Source organism: Dermochelys coriacea, chromosome 2 (genome assembly GCF_009764565.3).
Source record: "Dermochelys coriacea isolate rDerCor1 chromosome 2, rDerCor1.pri.v4, whole genome shotgun sequence".
In the NCBI taxonomy this organism is placed as follows: domain Eukaryota; kingdom Metazoa; phylum Chordata; order Testudines; family Dermochelyidae; genus Dermochelys; species Dermochelys coriacea.
Window position 1 is genome coordinate 190389865 of NC_050069.1, and position 21464 is coordinate 190411328.

At 40.5% G+C, this 21464-nt stretch overlaps 2 protein-coding genes across 19 annotated transcripts in view; one reads left to right on the forward strand and one right to left on the reverse strand.

Annotated features, from left to right (window-relative positions):
• The window catches only part of LOC119850899 (C-C chemokine receptor type 9-like), a 52012-nt gene extending 44979 nt beyond the window's left edge, over window positions 1-7033 (forward strand). For 2 of the 4 annotated variants that reach the window (XM_043508899.1, XM_043508898.1), the window contains exon 3: window positions 3862-6008. In XM_043508899.1, coding sequence (XP_043364834.1) covers window positions 3862-5073 — 1212 coding nt within the window. In that variant the 3' untranslated portion in view covers window positions 5074-6008. Of the gene's footprint in view, window positions 1-284; window positions 601-3105; window positions 3167-3861 lie in introns of those variants that run through there. The other 2 variants (XM_038389762.2, XM_043508897.1) reach the window with 2 other exon arrangements.
• A 3598-nt stretch (window positions 7034-10631) lies between these two features.
• The window catches only part of FYCO1 (FYVE and coiled-coil domain autophagy adaptor 1), an 81383-nt gene continuing 70550 nt past the window's right edge, over window positions 10632-21464 (reverse strand). For 11 of the 15 annotated variants that reach the window (XM_038389753.2, XM_043508889.1, XM_043508895.1 and 8 more), the window contains 4 exons: window positions 21210-21305; window positions 18937-19147; window positions 16320-16429; window positions 10632-15156 (listed from right to left, as the gene is read on the reverse strand). In XM_038389753.2, the coding sequence (XP_038245681.1) occupies window positions 15081-15156; window positions 16320-16429; window positions 18937-19147; window positions 21210-21305 (493 nt within the window). In that variant the 3' untranslated portion in view covers window positions 10632-15080. The remainder of the gene's footprint in view (window positions 15157-16319; window positions 16430-18936; window positions 19148-21209; window positions 21306-21464) is intronic. The other 4 variants (XR_006279267.1, XR_006279268.1, XR_006279265.1 and 1 more) reach the window with 4 other exon arrangements.

The following is a 21464-nucleotide window of genomic DNA, read 5'->3' on the forward strand; positions in this document are numbered from 1 at the left end:
TCAGGACTATGGCTGCAACTCGTTTGTTCTCACCCTTCCCTCGGGCTCTGTTATTCTCACCAGTGCCTGTGGAGGGGGCAGCCATGGCACTGGACATTTCTGGTTTGCCCTGCATTAGCTGCTGTATGAGCAGACAGATGCTAACAGGCAGAAAAACATTTACAAAGGCATCAGGGATCCAACTACTTACCCCAAAGAAGGGGGAGGGGAAAGACTAAGAACAGCCTTTGTGCAGCATGAAGAAAACACCAGGGGTTGGTTTGCCTCATTTATGAGGCTGCAACCAACTGAAGACACAGATAAAAAAAGGCAGCCGCAGATTCACCCAGCCCAGAGTCTTGGAGCCATACACCCTCCTAGACCCGCACTGAATGACAAACACTTTCCAGGAGTTGCTAAAGTCCTAGGAGCACACGTTCAGCTGGGGCCACCAGTGCAGTGACTGACAGACTGACTCAATAAAGAGCTACAACCACTGGTAAGTGCCCAGTTCTCTCCCATCCTCTCCCTGGCATGAGGGTTAAGATATTTCTGTTTATTTTCCACATGCTGCTGCGGTGGAGATGAGTCTCTGTGACACACCACCTCTCTTGGCGAGCAGTAAATTCAATTTTTAACTCACCCTTTTGTAATGACTTTTTACTTTTAAAAAATTTACTGTTAGAAGTAATTGCCGGGGTGCCCAAGGCAGCTGCAGTCAGCCCAGCCAAGCTACCCCTGTGCAACCCAAAAGGATTTACAGTAACATTTTGGAAATCGATACTAAGAACCGTCTCAGTGTTTGCTGTAGGAAAATGAGTCAGTATCTTCAACATCTAAAATATCTCTGAACATTTTAAATTAAGCTATGTAAATAACAATGACTTTTCCCCCACTCCCTTTGAGCAATGCTATGGCTAACATGTTACATACACTAAAGGAAGGATTTTTTTGACACATCTTTTTTCCTCCTCAGTTATGCCAGCATAAATCCAGATAACTCCATCGGCTCCAGTGGAATTATCTGAATTTACAATTATCTGATGAATCTCAGAACTGTAAAATAGCATCCCATTCACATATACTATTTCTATATGACACTCTCTGGCGTTAATATTTATGCCTTAGCATTTCAGTTTAGTATGACTAATTTATGATTTCTGTGGAGATGGGGACTTTCAATCTGCCTCCTTTTACTACTGTAAAATTTCCATTTTCATTGTGACATTAATATAGTTTTAGGCATTTAATTTCCTTCTTTGTTTTTTTAAAAAGAGGAAATCTGACTCTATGGATGTGAGCCTCAACTAAGCATGGGGTCACAAATTCAACTAAATGCACCACAGCATTGATATAATCATAAAAAGTAATCTACTGAAGGTATTTCAATGCATAGAACTCTAGGGAGCTACATAATTCTGCACGTCTCTGTTGCTCTATATGATTAAAATTACTAAAGCTTATATTTTTCATTACTTTAAATGTTATTTTTTAATCTATTTTTTCATCTAATCTTATCAAAGCTCATATCCTGTAGTGAGATACCTGCAAAGACTCCATTTTGCAAACCTTACTTGGAAGTTACAAATATTCACATAAGTAGCCCCCCACGATGACTAAAGGTGGCCAGATCAGTTCCAAAGTTAGTACTTTTAGAACAAAATTATTTTGAGATGGGTGAAAAAAAGTATCCAAATAATGCATGAAAGAAGTGTTGTTTTTTGACCGTTGGCTAATAACAAAAAGGCCTAGAAGATTTTCTTCAAAGCTTCACTTTTGGGCTGAGGGCAAGCGTAAAAGATTTTAGACCTAAGGATAACGGTAACACACACACACACACACACGCACACACACACACACACACAAACTGAATGAGATTGTCATCTCAATAAAAATTAATAGCATAGCTAGTGATAATACAGTGAAGGATTGGATGATAGATTAACACCCACCAGTAATAAGATCAGGAGAGATTTTATGAGTCAGCACAGATGAGAAACAGAATTTTTTCTTTAGTTTCATGGGAAACTAGCACTTGAATGTTGGTCACTTCCCCTTGGAAAAAGCACTATTTAATGTTTTACGTGTCAGCTCCGGCTACACATTGAAACCTATTTGTAGTGTGACCTATTTTCAAAGATGCGGGAAGAAGTAACACTCTTAATGTCCTGAGTGATTTTCACTGAACTCCAGACATTTAGATGTAGCGATCCAGTGAGTGTATGGTCACCATCTGAGTTGGCTAATAGTATTTAAGAGGAAAACCTTAGGTCTTCTCAGTGTCTGGGATTCACGCATTGACGCATAACTGCACTGATGCAAATCTCAACTGTAGACAAGAAAAGCCATGATTTGCACTAGCTTAGTTTACCACTGCTTGAATGTAGGGTAGTCAATTGGTTCAAATCACAGGTTTCCTTGGCCCGTTCCTGTCCACCCTTGCATTTTACATGGTTCCTGGCCATCAATGACTAAAATTGAAACTAATCCCAAGTAGAGTTCATGGCCTATAGAAAAAGACATTTCCAAGACGGAATGAAAAAGGTTAGATAACCAGTCATTGCAGAAAATGGAAGTGTTTTTAAACTAGAGGCTGTTAATGAAGACAGGTGGATTTCCTTGCTAGTTGTGACACATAATTTGAGAGAATTGTTTTTCACTCTCAGGAGCTTTTGAAAAGTTATGTTAGTTTTATTTAAACAGTTTTTAAAGAAAAGTGTGAACCCAGGGTCTGTACAACTTCTTAAAAACAAAACAGAAGTAATCCTAGCCATTGAAAATGTTTAACCTGAACAGAGCACTTGAAAAGCTGCAGCCAGTATGCTGTTAAAAGCAAATGTAAATGCCATAGCATATTTAGAGAGGTTTGTTTTTGGAAATTTGCGTTATGAAAATGAAGCTGCAAATATAACTGAAAACTGTAGGGAAAAATCCTGCTCATCTTACTCACCCACCGAACCCCCTGGATTTCAAAGGGACAACTCATGTGAGGAAGGAGAGTAGGATCTGGCCTGCAGGCTCATTTGAGAAGGCTTTCTGTGAATATGCCTCGGTTTTACACTCATCTCAGTCCTGTCTCAAGGTCTGTATTTTACATGTCACTTACCCTCCTTATTCCCTCTCAAGTTCATAGTGTTGTTTTCAAGACTGAATAAAGATCTGACTGCAGATGGCATTTACGAGCATGGTGAGTATAAATCTACTACTGCCGAATAATCGCTCTCTCTTCCCCACTTTCAATTGTGACCGAGGCGATAACATCATTCCCTAAGATGCTACAACACATTCCCCTGAACATATTCTAGAACTGTGTTGTCCTCTCCAAGCTAGCAATGAATATCTGTTCAGTCCTGGATGCTGCTGCCATACCAAACAACTTGGCTCATGCAAACTAATAGTATGGTTCAGCCAAAAGATGCTGGACATGAATTTGCCTGCTGAGCTGAGAGTATAACTGTACTTTGCTCTCCTATTGGATCTTGCAACTGAGGATCTTAAAGCACTTTACCCTGAAACACCTCTGTGAGCTAAGTATTATTGTCTGTAGTTTATAGCTGGGGAGCCAGATCCTCAGCTGATGTAAATGGGCAGCTATGTTAATTTCCTACTTCTGTGTGGTTCTTGCCTAGGTAATGAGAAGCAGAGAACCTTATTGATTTGCCTAAATTCACACAGGAAAAGCACAGATTGTACCTCTGCACTAAAATGTATTTGGGTTATTGGGCATTACTCTGATCGACAGTCAATGGAGGGTTTGAAATTTCAATTTCTGGTGGTGGAAAATTTGCCCCGGTTATTGCAAAAATAATTCAAAATTCCACCTTCACTGTTTCTTATTCAATGATTTTGTCAGCATGTAATTAATCTGATGTTCCCCTGCAGACCACCAAGAACTACTTGGCTAACCTGGATTATTTTATGGGTTCTAGTTCTGTGTTGCCGCAATACAACAACCCGTTTAATCACACAGATGTCATTTGTGAAAAAAGTCACGCCCAGCAGTTTGCTCAAACTTTCCTGCCAGCATTTTTCTGGATTGTCTTCTCCATTGGCACTATAGGTAATGCCTTAGTCATCCTTGTCTACTGGAAATACAGATACAGAAAGAGCATCACTGACAGATACCTGCTGCATCTGGCCATTGCTGATCTGCTCCTTCTTCTCACTCTCCCTTTCTGGGCAAAAGCAGCTTCAGATGGCTGGATCTTTAAGAATTTCATGTGTAAAATTGTCAATAGCATGTACAAGATCAACTTCTACAGCTGTACATTGTTTCTGACATGCATTAGTTTTGATAGGTACATTACAATTGTCCAGGCCATGAAAGCTAAGAACTCTAAGCGAAAAAGGCTTCTGCAAAGTAAACTAGTTTGCTTTAGTGTTTGGCTGACTGCAATAGGCTTATGCATCCCAGAACTAGTATACAGTGAAACTAAGCAAGTTAGTGATACAACTACTTGCAAGATGGTATACCCTACCACAGTTACCCAAACCATCAAAGTTACTGTCCTAACTTTGAAAATCACAGTAGGATTCCTCCTTCCTCTCTTTGTAATAGTTACTTGTTATGCTTTTATAATTCATATCCTTCTTCAAGCAAAAAAATCCCCAAAGCACAAATCATTAAAGATCATCATCATGATTATCACAGCTTTCCTCCTCTCCCAGTTGCCCTACAACAGCATTTTGCTGGTCAAAACCATCGACACCTACACCAGGGTCATATATGACTGCAAAACCTCTGACAACATTGACCTTGGATTCCAGATAACTCAGAGCATTGCCTTCCTTCACAGCTGCCTGAACCCCTTCCTCTATGTGTTTGCTGGGGAGAGATTCCATAAAGCCCTCTTTAAAATTCTGGAGGATGCAATTCACTGCACTGGTAAGAGCCGAGAACAGAACTCTTCCGTATATGATAGCCAAGAAGGGAGCTCAAAATGGTCTGGATTGCTGGGGCCATCAAAAATCAGGAGCTCTCTCACTTTGAGTATGCCCCAAAATTCCTCACTCACACCCAACTTCTGCCAAGCTCCTTTCAAAGTTAATGGGAGTCTGGCTAGAGGAATGAGCACTGAATTCAGTGCTCTGTAAATGATTCTTATCCTATGAAAGAAAAAGAAAGATCCTGCTCAACAAAGTGAATTTGGATCTTCATGAGGGGCTTGATCCAATGATCCTTCAAAGTATTGAGCAGTCTCAACTTCTGATGAAGTCAGCAGGAGTTGATGGTGCTCCGCACTTTCTCCTGGAATGCTGAGCACCTTCAAAGATCAAGCCCTACACTTCTGGCTGAAAGGCAGTGAAACCATTGAAAAGAGCCAGAGAAATAGTATAATGCTATCTGGAAGCAGAACTGTCAAAGGATAGGGGATTTTAAAAACAAATCTTGTTACAACTGTAAATATCCAACCCAGCTGTGGCAACGAACAATCTGAAGCAGCAAGGGATTTAAGGGAATGACCACCTGTGGTCATGGAGCTCAGTTACTGTAGCCAAGGACATAGCTAAGAGAAGGTGGCTGCTTCACAGTGCCCCATTCCCATCCATGCCGACTGACTAAAGCCAGGGGAGGAATCAGGCCTGTACTGTTTTCAATGGAAGTTGCAGGTGCTCAGTACCTGTCAGGATCAGGCCTTAATTGGTTGATGTGTATAATGCTTCATAAATGAAAAATGCTACAGATTGTTACGGTCATGTCACTGACAACTTTTCAAAGTCCCTTTTCTGTAACAGGTAAAAATAGGGTTGCCAACTTTCTACTTGCACAAAACCAAACAACCTTGCCCTGCTCCCTGCCCTGCTCCTTCTCCAAGGCCCTGCCAACTGCTCACTCCATCCCCTCCCCCTTCCTCTGTCGCTTGCTTTCCCCACCCTCACTCACTCATTTTCACTGGGCTGGCTCAGAGGTGGTTGTGAGGGCTCTGTCTGGGAGTACAGGCTCTAGGGTGGGCTGGGTGGTAAGGAGTTTAGGGTGTAGGATGGGGCTCCGGGCTGCAGCTGAGGGGTTCGGAGGATGGGAGGGGGATCAGGGCTGGGGCATGGTCATGGGAGGGGGTCAGGAGTGCCGGCACTGGGTGGGGCTTACTTTAGGTGACTCCTGGAAGCAGCAGCATGTCTCCACTCCGGCTCCTAAATGGAGATGTGGCCAAGTAACTCTACGCACAGCCCTATCTGCAGGCACCACCCCCGCAGTTCCCATTGGCTTCGGTTCCCAGCCAATGGGAGCTGCGGAGCTGGCACTTGGGACGGGGCAGTGCGTAGAGCTCTCCGGCTGGCCCTATGCCTAGGAGCTGCATGGGGGACGTGCCACTGCTTCCAGGTGCTGCAGGGAGCCACAGCAGGCTGGGAACCAGCCTTAGCCCCACTGCACCACTGACTGGACATATAATGGCCTGATCAGTGGTGCTGACCGGAGCCACCAGGGTCCCTTTTCGACTGGGTGTTCTGGGCAAAAACCGGACACCTGGCAACCTGAGGTGAAAGCTGTTTTTAGTGAGAGTTGCAACATTTCTTAGGATCAGCCCCAGAATCATCTAGGATAAATTTCTGCACTCAGTGACATCATTTTAAATTCAGAGTAACTCTGGCTACTTCACCAGAGCTATTCCAGATTTACACCATTGTGAATGAGAACTGAATTTGACTCCCCTGATGCTTTTTTATTCAGTCTCTGATTTGTAAGTGTAACCTCAGTGAAGGCAGATTTAATTTTGTTCCACTTCCAAAGCTGCTACATTGCTAGAATAGTGGTCATATGATGGTTTCTTGCCGGTGGAACTGAGTTGTTTTAGATTCTTTTTTCGTATGTCTTTGATTTTAGGGTGAAACTGTATGCATGGTTTGTACCATAATGCTTTGATGTTAGACACTTGCACTATATATACACATAAATAAACATTGCATTGTACAGCACAATTTTTAGAGAGTCATATTTGTAATTTTCTGGCAATATGGCATTTGTCTTTTACCCTCTGGTAAAGCTGGACGTAACTAACAAACAGATGCCTGAATGAACCACAGGTTATAAACTGAGCATAATAAACTGGTTCAGAAAGTGTATTCAACCTGAGGCCTGCAAGGCAAAGAGAGGAAAGGAGTGGAACCTAAGGTGTGGGAACAGTTTAGAGAGACTGGAGATGGGTCAGTCTCACACATTATGCAATTATAATGTCCTGTGCATCTATAGCATCTGCTGCTCAGTGGTGTCAAAAGCACCTCACAGCATGAATGAATTTAGCCTCTCAATATTCCAAGTGCACAGGGAGACTTCGACAGTCAGAAACAGAATCCAGCTCAGGGTCTCCTGTCTCGCTCTTCTGTGCCATAAACACAAGACCATCCTTCTGATTGACAAGATCTGGGCATAAGTGGTGCACAGCTTTGCTGTCTGCTCTCTTCTGCTTCCTAACATGCACTAGACTGCACGTCTCTTGGTGGCCATTTTAGTTTCAGTAAGCACTCATGGAAGGAGCTCTTTCAGTGTTATCATGGCTCCAGGACGAGTGCAACAGGCACACAGGGCATTGGAATGAAGGACCATATTTCCAGCTAGCCTCCATTCTAAGCACAGTTTTCACACTGACCCATCGGCATGTACAAAGCCTAAATCGTTGTACACAAAGAAGGCAGCTAGACACACAATGACCTGACTGGCACATGTGCGGGCAAACGGACATACACAGGCAGTTTTGAGATTGCAAGTTTCAAGAATGCTGAGGAAAACATGGTACAAAAAAGGAAAGATAACTCTTGACAGTAAATGGCAAGGAAAAGTCCCAAAGAAAGAGCTAAGATAGGGCTTATGCAAAGAAGACTTTGGTGACAAAGCCCCAAATTGCAAGTAGAAGCAACAAAACTGCCATTTGCCAGATGATGTAGGATTTATTAACTTATTGAGAGATTGGTCTTACAAGGTGTGGAGCATTCCTAGGCCATTCCGAGTGCCCTCAGCTATCACAGACTACAGTTGATTGTGCTCAACACCATGCAGGAGTGCTCAGCGCTTTGCAGGATGGCGCTTCAACACAAGATGAAACAGCATGAAAAGAACATGAATAGACCAATTATTTTTAGTACACAAGAGAGCAAAGCATGTTATGGAAAATAAATCCTGAGTTTGTGTCTGTTTGAGAGATGCTCGCTGCACTGGGGCACAGAATAAAACCAATGGACACATTTATTAACCTCACAGCACTTTGTGAGGCTTTGTATATTAAAGTTGTTCTATGCAATATAATTATCCTAGTAAAAAAAACCCTAGATAATTAGTGTTTTAAACATCCACAAACATTTAGAACAGGTGTAACTTAGATCCCCTTTGGAGACTCACTTATCTCAAAGCAGAGACAGAAATGAGCCATAAACATAGCATTGTTCTTCTCCTAATTATATTCTAGTTAAAGTTTTACTTCCCCTGCGAGCTGCCTTCTTAATCCTTAGCCCTGAACAGTACATGAGCAAACCTTAGGCACTGACTTGATGTCCAGGACAAATGGCCTTCTCTGACACGGGTTCCAGCTCCAGCTCCAGCCAGCAGCTCCTAGGACTCACCTTGTGAGCAGAGTGCTGCTTGCCCTGCCTTTTTAGCGCAGTTGTGAGAACCACGGTGAGTTCAGGCTTTGTTTAAAGCAGTGGAATCTTTACGTATGATAGACAGTGCACCCGCTTCTCAAACAGCAAGAAAACCACATTAGCATCTGCCAATCGAAAAATCTACACCAGCAGAGCAAACTATGTAGATAATTACCCATTAGGCATTGATTAGTTCTTTACTACTGTTCTTCACGTATCCCTCAGTGTGGGAAAAAAGTGAAAGACTGCACTTCAAAATACCCCCACCTTGTTGCATGTCACTTTCAGGATTACTTTTTTGTCAGCCCTTTGAAGTCTCAAGTCTCCTTAATAGAAATAAGGGCTTCTTTACTGTGTGATATTTGGTGAACCATGTTCCTGTGTTAATTGACGCATGGAGTTTTTGAGTGTTCTGAAACCTAATCTGTATTTTCTCATACAGAAAGTTTGCGATCCGGTCATGCTACTTTGCCTATGAGTCACTTCTTGGATCTCCTTGTATTGTCATCACAAGGTTTTTGAAGCAACGACAGTCTAATGTGTTATACAGAAATAGAACAATTAGATTGCAAGGTATGGGACTTGGGCATAATTTGGACAGAAAGGCTCAGAAAAACTGCCCCATTTAGAACCTGTCCAGCACATTGTATAATAACTGTGCCGTATCTCCAAGTCTTAGTCAACCCGAATTCTTAATTGATTTCACTGGGACTTTTGCCTGAATAAAGACTGCTAAGAACTATGAGCTAGTTTTTGCTGTTACAGCAAAAGAAAGCTGATGTAACTTTGCTGGATTTTCACTAGTGTAACAGAGCAGGACATAACTCTGCGTAGGCTTTTGTCCACAGAATTTTGAGGAGACAATAGGAAAGAGAGAAAATAATTTAAAAAACCTGTAGGCTCTGAGCTGCTTAAAAATTGGTGTTACAGAAAGAAACGTTTCCACTGATGGGCCAAATGCAGCACCATTCATAGGGGCCCAGTGAGTTGTGTGCATAGGAGGGCAGAATTTGGCCAATATCATGTATATGCTTGGTGGTGTAGTTTCAGCTCTCCGCATCATGACTGTTTGCTTCTCTCACGGGCTTCATCCTGCAGCCAGGCTACTTCCTGTGTAGTTTTAGCACATGCTCGATCCATAAGGACTTACACAGCACAGACAAAAATTGAACAAATACGTGACCTAATTTGGCACAGACTCGCCTGTCACAGCCAGGTTTGCTGGCTCACTCACCTGTTACACCAGTCTGACAAGATTCCTTTGAGGCAGTGTTGACCTAGGCTTGGAGACTCCTTTGCACAGACTTACCCTAAGAGCCTAATTTTAGGCACCCATGTTTCAAAATCTTGGCCATATCTATTTTCTCTTACTTCTGACCACCAAACACACAAAGGTAAATTAAAAAAAATGGGTTAGAATACTTAAATCAATGGAGAAAGAAAAGGTGTACTTGTGGCACCTTAGAGACTAACAAATTTATTTGAGCATAAGCTTTCGTGAGCTGTAGCTACAGCTCATGAAAGCTTATGCTCAAATAAATTTGTTAGTCTCTAAGGTGCCACAAGTACTCCTTTTCTTTTTGCGAATACAGACTAACACGGCTGCTACTCTGAAATAAATCAATGGAAAAATACCATAGAGGAACTTGGCCCAATGGGCCAAATTCTGACCTCCATTACACCTATGTGTTTTCCATTGACTCAGTTTGTCCAGGTGTCGATGAATGCTGATTATGGCCCAATGGGCATTTAGTCTTCTCATTGATCTAACAAAGAACAGACATTCCCTCCCTCCCCGCCAATAACAATTTGCTCACTAGAAATTTGACTTCTGGGTCCTTATTTATATACTCTGAATTCAATGGAACTCATTATGGGTTAAATTCACCTCTGTGCAAAGAACCAGAACAAAGTCTATGCATCATGTAAGCATTTGCAGAGGTGTGAATTTCACCCGATTACTTTATTGGCATGATACAAGCAACCCTCAAGATTTTTCTTAATTTTTTTTTTTGCTTAAAACCTGATTATGCAGTATTTCAATTTCTCATCTTCAAGACAAAACCAAGGATGCTTACTCTAAATGATATACAATTTTATTTATTGAATTCCTGAGTAAAGATAAAAAGCATCAAGAAATATTCCAGTACAAAGCCGTCTACATCTCCATAAATGTACAGATGTCAATATTCAAAAAAGCTTTATTCCTCTGTGAAAGTTAAGTTGAACTTGGTGCAAATCCATTGTGCAATTCTTTGGCAGTTATGACCGAAAGATATTTCTGAAGAAGTTACAGTAAATTTCATTGAGCATTATTAAAATTATAGTGCAAGTTCAATTTTAAAACAAAATCAAGACAAGTCATGTATTGCAGTTTTACAACTTCATCGTTTTACAAAGCTGTAAACTCTTTTTATGCAATACATGTCAGTAAGTTTTCATGAACCAATTTTCAGTAACACTTATAGAAGCGTAAAGGAACACTGTCAAGCAATGAAAAAAACAAAAAGACAAAAAACAATTAAATTCTACCCTATGCAGGGTAAACTCTGATGGGAGAGTATCAAACTACATCCTCTGACTCCCAGCAAAAACACCTGACTGCACATCACTGTTATGCTACCTAAATATGTGTAAATCCTTGAGCCCAGTAACGAGCGTTGTGTTGTTGGGTAACTGGTTTCTGCTGTGCTATAATGTGTACCCTCTATGTAACAAAAGTACCACTCACTTTTAATTTAATTTCATTACAGATTAAAATGTGTCTTTTGTCTTCTTTCCATTGCTGCTGATGGTCAGTTCTTAAAAGACCAATTTCAGCAAAGCACATGAGCATGTGCTTCACTTTAAGTTCATGAACCATCCCAGTAACTTGAAAGTTAAGCATGTGCGTAAGTACTTTGTTGAATTGCGGCTTATGACACTTGAATGATGGCTGTTCTTGTAACATCCTTCTGGACTATTTGTTTGCGGTAGTGTCCATTCAGGGCTGCTTTGTCTCCATTTATTAATGTACAAATGGAAAACCAGGAAGGTTAACAGGTTGTCACACAGCAACTTGGCTTGATATGTAGAAACACTCCAGTCTATTGGATTGCATGGCTGGATTCCTGTTCAGTTTAAACCACACCATAATCATTAATTAAGAATATTTCATTGAACATTAACAGTATAAATCTCCTGTTTCTAAATACATTATTTGTAAATCCCTCGTATTGGCTTAAAAATAGCTTTTTTTTTTGCCTCTGAAACGCTCCACAGATCAAAGGGGCTACAAAGCCACCCGACTGGAGCAGCTGGGGACTGCCCAGGTGGCTGTTATGGAGCTGCCACCCCTTCTTAGCCACATCTCCATTTGATGTGCGGGATGTGGCCAGAGCACAGGGCATATGCTGACTGGGGAGCAGCTGAGTAACAGCCCACTAGAGTGAAGTTCTGGGATATTGACTTTTTTCGATATTTTCAACTGGAAAACACTTTTAAACCCACCCCCCCCACCCCACACACATTTCTGATGTCGTACAACTGCTACATGTCTTATCTCGTTTGTGTCTCAGCTTTACTGATAACATAACTGACAACCTCAGCACAGCTCTGATAACAACGCTCTGATAATAAATGAGTGCTTTTGATGCTGTTTTTCAGTGTTGCCAACACTTACAGTTTTTAGTGTTTTTCACTCAGCCCCAGCTGCTGGAGTCATGGTGTTGCAGGAGAATCTCAGTGTTTCTTTTTCAGTAAGCAAGTTTCTATCCCTAATGCTTGCAGAGAAAAGTGTGAAAATGTGATGCAAATGCACCCTAAAGACTCAAAAGCAAAAAAAGGTAAATAAAAAGCCCAACATTTATTATTTTAAAAAACCTCATGATCGTCTTATAGATCTCTAGATTTTGCGGTGGCGGGGCAGATTTATGTTTTTGAATATTTGAGGTTACACTACTGTTTTTTGCAGAAGCAAAGCTACTCTAGTCCCTACATGAACAGCGTATTTTTTTTTTTTTAAATCTTTGCAACAGAGTGATAGATTTAAAAAAAAGTAAATCCAGAGGCCACCCTTCACCAGATTATTTATAATATATTATAGATCACAGTTTGGCCTAACACTTGACAGTGTCCCTTTAACTTATGTTTGGCATTTTAAGAAAAATATCTTAGTGAAATTAGTATTCTAGCTAAACAGTAGCAAGACGCTTTTAAAATCACACCTAAAAGTTTAAGGAAAATTGCAGTGGACTTCAGTTAAACATCCATTATATTGCATAGTGTATGGTACATAGTATTCCAATTTTAAACATTAAAATAAACTCTCATTGCCTAAATAAGAATAAAACATAACCAAAGCACTAAAATAATATGCTGGTAAATAATGAAATTGCCAGTGCATAATTTTTTTATTGCTTATGTGCTACTCACTTTACTCTCAATTCCATCTTAATTAGAATCTTTTAAATGTAATCGTATTTTCAGCAGTATAGAGCTCAGTTGTGATGGTCTCTGACCTCTCTGTTCCTACAAAGAAAAGGACCCTGCATCTTTCTTTGACACATCTTCCCATGGCACTTTACATGTAGTACTGATATAATAAGAAAGACGAACTGGATTGTCAACTAAATGGCATGTCTTGAGTCAGGGTCCTGGCAGGTTAACATAGGGCCCGATCCAAAGCCTGTTGAAATCAATTAAAATTTAAATTTATTTCAGTGGGCTTTGGATTGGGGCCATAGAGAGGGCATTTATGGTCTAAAAATACCCTGTATAGACCAATTAAAAAGTGCATCACCCATAAACAACATCCATCCCATTTCATTGCCATTTGCAATAGCAATAATGACCTCAGCAATAGGGATTAGTGGCCTTCAGCTGTACCTTGGGCCCTGGATTCCCACTGTTTTCTGTTCCCACCTCCAGGTTTCTTTTCTCTCTTTTAACTTCCCACAGGCCCCCTATATCAGCTGCTATTCCCATCAGGGAGCTGTCAAATTCCTGGCAGGCTCTGCTGGGCTTCCATCAATTGCTGCATTGAAATCTCTCATGGTCTCACACTCCCATGCTCTTTGGGTTAGGGATATCCAGTCCATTCTGAGATGTGTCTGACTCATGAGGAGATCTGATTGGAAAACATCCACCCTGCCAAATAAATTCAACTTTCTGTTAATAACCTCAGAACTTTTCAATTGACACCCCAAAATCTTTTGTTTTTCCAGTTTTTGTAAAAAAAATCAAACAAACTCAAAAACACAAATAACCCCTTAAATTTTAAATCTATGGAGCTTTTTATTTAAAATAAAAAAACCAATTTTCCACCAAAACCAATTTTGACTGAAAACTTTTAACCAGCCTGGCCCACAAGTATATAAAATTTTAATAAAGGAGCTACCTTGGGCCCAGCAGAGAAAGGAAGGGCAAAGGAAAGTGACCTGACTGGGTTGGTACCAGAAGAGAGAAGGATAGGAGGACAGGGGAGAAGGACAAGGACCTCACTAGGTTTGGATATGCATCCAGTTTTGGGTGGACTTATCTACACTGGATCAAACCTAATGAGGCTCACCAATTGCGACCTTCCACTCAGTCTATAGAAAGGAATCATTCTAGTCATTTGTATCCTTCGAGTTTTTATTTTTGTGTGATTGTTGTGGTTTAAAAGAGCCAAATCAGAAAAAAGGAACATGCCTGTTTCCCTTTCTTTAGTGTCACACATTAGAATTGCTGATTTTTTCTGCCAATTATACACCAGATTCTGCCACTGTAAGTTACTTTGAGAGATACCTGACTCTGCAAGAACTCCAATTGATTTTAGTGGATCTACTTACAGAGAAAGGCGATCAAGTGTGGAAGAAATAATCCTTAAATTTTACAACTGTTGCAGCTTTTTTTTTTTTTTTTTTGTAATTGACATTAAATGTCAGAGCGTTTTTTAAAACCCTGTTAGACATTTTAAACCAAAACTGAATATCTAAAAAGTATATCTGTTGCTTATAAGTCTGAAAAAAGATAAGACTGATCCTTTAATGATACCTATCTGTAACGTCTAGCGTATTGCATTGTTGCATTTTTTTTTATAGTTTTTTATAATTTTGAGCTGGTCAGAAAATGTTTTTTCCCCAACTGAAAATTTCAATTTTTTATTTTTATTTTTATCAAAAATTTCCAAGAAAAATATATAAGCTTTTCAACAAAATAATATTTTCCAGATTTCAGCCAACTAATTTTTTTTTTTTTTTACAAAAACATCAAAAACTTTAATTTTGTCAAAAACCAAATTTTTGTTGAAAAAAAGTTGAAGAAATTTTTTTTGACCAATTCTACCTAACAACATAGCTTTTGAGCAATCTCTACACAGTACTGAACCATTAGTGTTCTTGTGAAGGGTTTCTTTCTTTTGTGTAAACACACTGTAAGTGCTTTGTTTTGTGACTACTGCATAGCTTAAGGAGGTGTTCAAACAATGATATTTTTAGTGCTTACATACATATAAATAATAGTGTTTCTTAAAAATATAATTTAAAAAGGACACCATATATTCAAGGCTATGGAAAATCACTTCCATCGTAGATCACAGGTTGTTCAACAGTGAAGTGATAAAACACTTTTTTTGAGATAAACCTGTACAAAACAAACAGAAGATCATGTTAGTCTAACTCAAGTAAAAGTAAGCTCATAATAAGTGGTCAAACCCTGCAATCCCTACTCAGGCAAAACATCCACTGGACTTCAAGAAGTTTTGCGTGAGTTAGGACTACAGGATTGGATGCAGTAGGAAGATTAACTACAAGAAGACAATCCTGACTCTGAACGGGCTGTAAACAATCATGTGGTAAGTTTCTATTGTTTATTGTCTCAGAGATCAAGAGCATCAAAGGATGGAACAATGTTACAGAATCACAGGAAGCTATCTTTAATAAAATCTGAAACTCAGGCCACTGAACCAATTTTTGACCTCTTTTTTTTTATTAGCCAGTCTATTAAAGTCTACAAGTAGAATGGAATAGAATAGCATATCAGGGTTGGAAGGGACCTCAGGAGGTTATCTAGTCCAACCTCCTGCTGAAAGCAGGACCAATCCTCAACTAAATCATCCCAACCAGGGCTTTGTCAAGCCTGACCTTAAAAACCTCAAAGAAAGGAGATTCTACCACTCCCTAGGTAACGCATTCCAGTGCTTCACCACCATCCTAGTGAAAATGTTTTTCCTAATATCCAACCTAAACCTCCCCCACTGCAACTTGAGACCATTACTCCTTGTTCTGTCATCTGCTACCACTGATAACAGTCTAGATTCATCCTCTTTGGAACCCCCTTTCAGGTAGTTGAAAGCAGCCATCAAATCCCCCCTTATTCTTCTCTTCTGCAGACTAAACAATCCTAGTTCCCTCAGCCTCTCCTCATAAGTCATGTGTTCCAGTCCCCTAATCATTTTTGTTGCCCTCTGCTGGATGCTTTCCAATTTTTCTACATTTTTCTTGTAGTTTGGGGCCCAAAACTGGACATAGTACTCCAGATGAGGCCTCACCAATGTCGAATAGAGGGGAATGATCACGTCCCTCGATCTGCTGGCAATGCCCCTACTTATACAGCCCAAAATGCCGTTAGCCTTCTTGGCAACAAGGGCACACTGTTGACTCATATCCAGCTTCTCATCCACTGTAACCCCTAGGTCCTTTTCTGCAGAACTGCTGCCTAGCCATTCGGTCCCTAGTTTGTAGAACTGCATGGGATTCATGATGAAACACTGCTTATTTCAATCTCTACACTCAGACTCTACCTACCTAGAGAAGGTGTTGTCAAATATCAGTATGTAGATACCACGGTTTCTCGCTTTCACCTGCCCTCTGATAGTTTCCTTATGAGAGTTGCAGCGAGTCATAGGAATAAGTACCTGGAATTGAAAAATCAAAACAGAACTTGGTTTCAAAGCTCTACCTCTACTCTAGGTTTGGAAGAGATATTTAGACTTATACCTTCCTGGGGGCAACAAGAGGGCCTCCTTGTGTTATGTATTTCTCTTGGTTTGCATTATCTATTCTTGCGAGTGAATGTCAGATTATATTTAAACTGTCTCCCTGTGACAACCTTCTTCTGACATCTACTTGTGGAGTAGATCTACAATGCACACCTGTGATGGTGGTGGTGTGTAAGGTACGTGTAACTACACACTGTGGTGAAAAGCAGGCTGTGTCCATGCTGAAATGTACATACAGCCGTGAAAGGATCTGGTACTGGGGAGGCAGCAGGACATCTCACTGCTAAAAATAGCCGTGCAGACAGGGGAGGGTAGAGAGCTGGGTAGGGTATACACCCTAACATTCTGCCATGTCCGTACTCTACTCACCTAAGTAGTTCATCAAAATCTATACTACTATTTATACCTGGGCTAGGGGGCATGCAGCGTATGTACTCCACACACCGCTGTAAAGGGTGTGCAGTGTAGACATACCCTTGGTTATAAGCTTTCATTGAATATTTAATATTTATAAAAACACTTCAAAGATACATAAGTGCTACTCATTAATATTTCTATAATCAAAAACAAAACTTATAAAAAGAACAGTCAAGCCACATAAACAGCTGTGGCCTGATTCTTCTCTCCCATACAACAGGTTTACACCAGTATAGTCCCTTGACTTCCATGCTCCCAATCTGCACTGGTCAGAGAGGAGAAACAGGCCCATGACATCTGTGGAAAGGGGTTAGACATTTGTTCCCATTAAGCAAGACACAGCTAGGCCTGATCTGACCTGACCTCCCTCTACTCAATTCAAAGCTCTCATGTGTGGATTTGTGAAACCAACATTGCAGGGGTACTAAATTAGTTCCAATGGTGTTTAGTTTAATTTGGCCTTTTAAATTACTGCACGTTTAATGCAGCACCAACTAAATGTTTTATTCATATTTTATCAAAAAATGCCCATTGTTTTTGCTCAGTGGAACATACTGAATTAAAAAAACAAAGCCAAAAATCCCCATCAAAATATATTTGAAATGGAAGGTTTTCCTAAAAAAAGTTGGCATTTCTGAGCCTTTTGCTGGCGGTTGCCATGCTATTGAAAAGGGAGAACATTTCTGTAGGTGACACTATGTGAAGCCTAATAGCTCAAACTATACTGTCGTGCTTCAATTAATCATCAGGAGAACTTTAACTTTCCAAGCAGGAAACTGCTGAGATATTCCATTTATCCCTCTCATCATGTAATGGAAAATGGACTTGTACTTATAACTGATTTGAAAAAATTCTAGTAACTTGGTGTGAGAGCATTTCATGTACAAGCAAAATGGATTATTTAAACCTGTAGATTTCTTACTTCACAGTTGGTGGGATTAACATCTGGTAACAAGCTTTATGGGCCAATTCAGAAATGCATTTAAGCACACGTTTAATTTCAGTGGACCTTCAATGACATTAAACATGTACTTCAGTATTTAGCTGAACGGTGCCTACATTTTTTCCACTACTGACGTATCCTTATCCCCAGCTGTGTATTAAACAAGAAGAATGATCCAAATAAACTTAAGAGAAAAACAAGCTTCACTGGCTGGCTCAGGGAACTGGTAATACACTACTGCGGCAGTGCTGTATGTAAAGACATGGCCTTAATCAGTGTTAGCTGGTCATGGGAAACCTTAGGTCTCCCCAGTAACAAGGGTGAAAACTACAACTGTTTTGTTTTCACTACAAATTTTAACATAGGTTAGTTAACATAAGTTAGCTTAACAAGGGTTAACATGACCCCTTTTTTCCTATAGAAGACACACACAGTGTGAATCAGGAATGTAGTCTGGGGCTTTCTGCACTGATCCTGCAAAAGGTTGAGCACTTTGGGTTGTATCCAGCAAAGCACTGAAGCACGCACTTCATTTTAAATCTGTGAGTAGCCCCATTGACTACTTCATCTTTCAACGGATGGCCTGTGTTTAAGAGCCCTGCCGGATCGAGCCTTATGCTATTTACAAATAATATTTATATTTTGCATTAAATGTAAGGAAAAAAACTAAACACTATACAGATTTTGCAGGTTGGAGCTGAAGGAGTTGATTGTTTAGCTTAGTGACAGTGATTTAACTTTAAATACAAAACACCAGAAGCTAAAGTGCCAGTCAGTGCAATGTCACCCTATTTCCCCAGGCAACGCTAAATAATTAAAGTTGTACTTCTTCCCACCGGAACAGTGCAATGGACTTTGGACAAGGAATACGTCTCCTGACGAGACATTTTGACATTTTCATATTTGTTACTACAGCGATGCAACTTCCAGTGACATTTGTTGGGGCCATGGTAAGTAAGCTTGCTGGTTCCTCCAGACAAACTCATTCACCTCATGTGGTGAAATGCAATTCCTAAGGTAGCTCAGTGAGGAAAAAAATCCTATCCTGAAATAAATGCCTTACTTTGCACTGATCCAGTGTTGCTTCTTCCGACTCTTGGTAGACAACGCTGAATGCTATGCTCTTTGGGTCTGATGAAAACACCCAGCTGATTGTAAGGCCAGTCTCTGTCACGGTGATAGGGATGGTGCTGTAGGTGCTGGACTTAATGAACAGCTCCCTGTTGTCTTCCCCAAAATTTAAAATCTCTTCAACCGTAAGGGGTAATTTTATCCTGAAAGACAAACATAACTGTTGGAGAGGATCAAGTTAGACTGTGAAGACATCTGAACAGTGGACACTGATATTTTATTTTCCTTTGCCAGATCTACTTCCTGCAGACTCCGCAGTGACTTTGGGGGCATGTCTAGAAGATGCAGCTATGGATGAAAGCAAGGACCAGATGATCACAGTCTAGTGCTTTCTATTGCTGCTGGCATTCAACGACTTCACTCATTCATTTATTCCAGTGTAGTTAAAAAGAAGTAATATTGAGTGTGATACAAATACTTGACTTCAGTGTCACTTAACACTGTCGTTTCTCTTGATCAGCGAGTATATGGACTTCATGTTTGTAATGGAGATGTCATGATAAAGACTGCTGCCCTCTGCTGTCTCCTTTATATGTAAGCCAACGTCACTTACAATACTAACAAAAAGAAAAGGAGTACTTGTGGCACCTTAGAGACTAACACATTTATTTGAGCATAAGCTTTCGTGAGCTACAGCTCACTTCATCGGATGCATTCTATACTATACAATACTAACATCACTCATACTGAGAAATGGATGTTTAGGGAGATGTACAGAGCAAGTGAACATGAGCACTGTTCTACTAAATGTCACAGTGTGCTCTGTCCTGGTGCTTTTTGGGGTAATTAACCCTGACGCTCACATTGTCAGTGGACAAGCAAACTACATAAGTATCAAGTTTTGGAACCTAAGATTAAAACTGAATTCTCTTCAGCACCTTGGGAAGTTCAGCCCTTTAATATTTTGTCAGACTGCCTCTCTATAGTGATATATTTCACATCTATATAATTAGATCCTCAGCTCATGGTCTTCAATGAAGCTTCACCAATTAACCAGCTGAGGAGGATCAAGTCCACAGTATCTCCATTAGAATTGGTCTGATATATCATTATTTAGAATCAAGAGAAATCATCTAAGCAAAGAGCTAACTGTGATCTCTGGTATTATGATACACTGTAATAAATTCATTGTCCGCAATCAAAAATCAGCACTTGCCAGCAGATATCACACAATTCCTATAGTTATTTCCAACTCTAAGTATGGGGATCACTGTGGTATCTCAGCCATCTGTTGGCAAATGCTGAGTTTTAATGATAACTGTTCCTAGGCCAATGAGAAATGTTTATCTTTATTCATGTTAGTTCTTACCTAAGGTGAAACAACTACAGTACTAAACTCAGTCAGACGACACTCAATTTTAAGTAGCTGATATCATTTCTTTCCCCCACCCCTCAATCTATTGTTTGGGTGTGTATTTTGTTACAGCTGCTGTTGCTTGGGCTCTCAAAAAGACCACAACAAAATCCCAGCACAGACCAAATCACCTTATTGTAGCCAAAGTATAAACCTTTCTCACTGCCAAGCCAAATTTTCAAAAAGGGCATCTACGGGTGGGGATAAGAACGATGGGTTTGTGCATATCAATTCTATTAGCTGCTGTGCAAGTGACACACTCTATTGCCCCTGCATGTAAATGTTAGCACTCAAGTTGTGTGTGTGCAGGGGGTTGTGGGCACACCAGTGCTGGCTGGGTTGGGGCTTTTTTGAAGATTTACTCCTATTGTGGCATATACATACCCATCAGGACAGAAGCCATGGACAGCAGTAGCTATGCCAGAATCATTTTGGGTAGACGTGGCTGGTGGGAAATAAGCTCCTCCCACAAAGGCTCACCAAACACAGATGATTAATTGAGCATTGAGCAATACCTTCCTCCAGGTATTGAAGTGCTAAAAGCCTCTCTCCAATTTCTGTTTACAGGGTCTCAGTCCCCCCTGAACTCTAGCAATAGTGGGAGGGAAGATTTTTCTGGCCCCAAACGGATGGGCAGGCAGGAGGGCAAGCTGATTCTCGCCTTATCACCCCCACACCCACTATTTAACCAAGGTATATCCCCATGTTGCTGTTCTTAGGGCCAAGTCCTGCCCTCAGATGCATACGGTCTGCTCCTACTGAGGTCAGTGAAAGTCGACCAAGATGATATCCAAGATGCCGATTTGGCAGTTTTTCTTTAAACCGGGCGGTAATGAAGCTGTTCTGCTTACATCAGTTCTCCTGATTTCAGCAAACATATCTCAGAGTCTTGGGCCACTTGCAATTCTTCTGAGTCATCCAAGGTTGAAGAATTATACATGCTGTTTCTGTGGCAAGAAGGAAAAAACTGTTATTAAATATTCTCTGAAACAGCACAACACAGAGACAAGTAATTACCGTAGTACTCCTTCCACACTTGCCTCCTGCAGGAGGCTCATTTCATTTATTGTGGGCCAAACTTGATTATCTTTACTACTTTAACACAG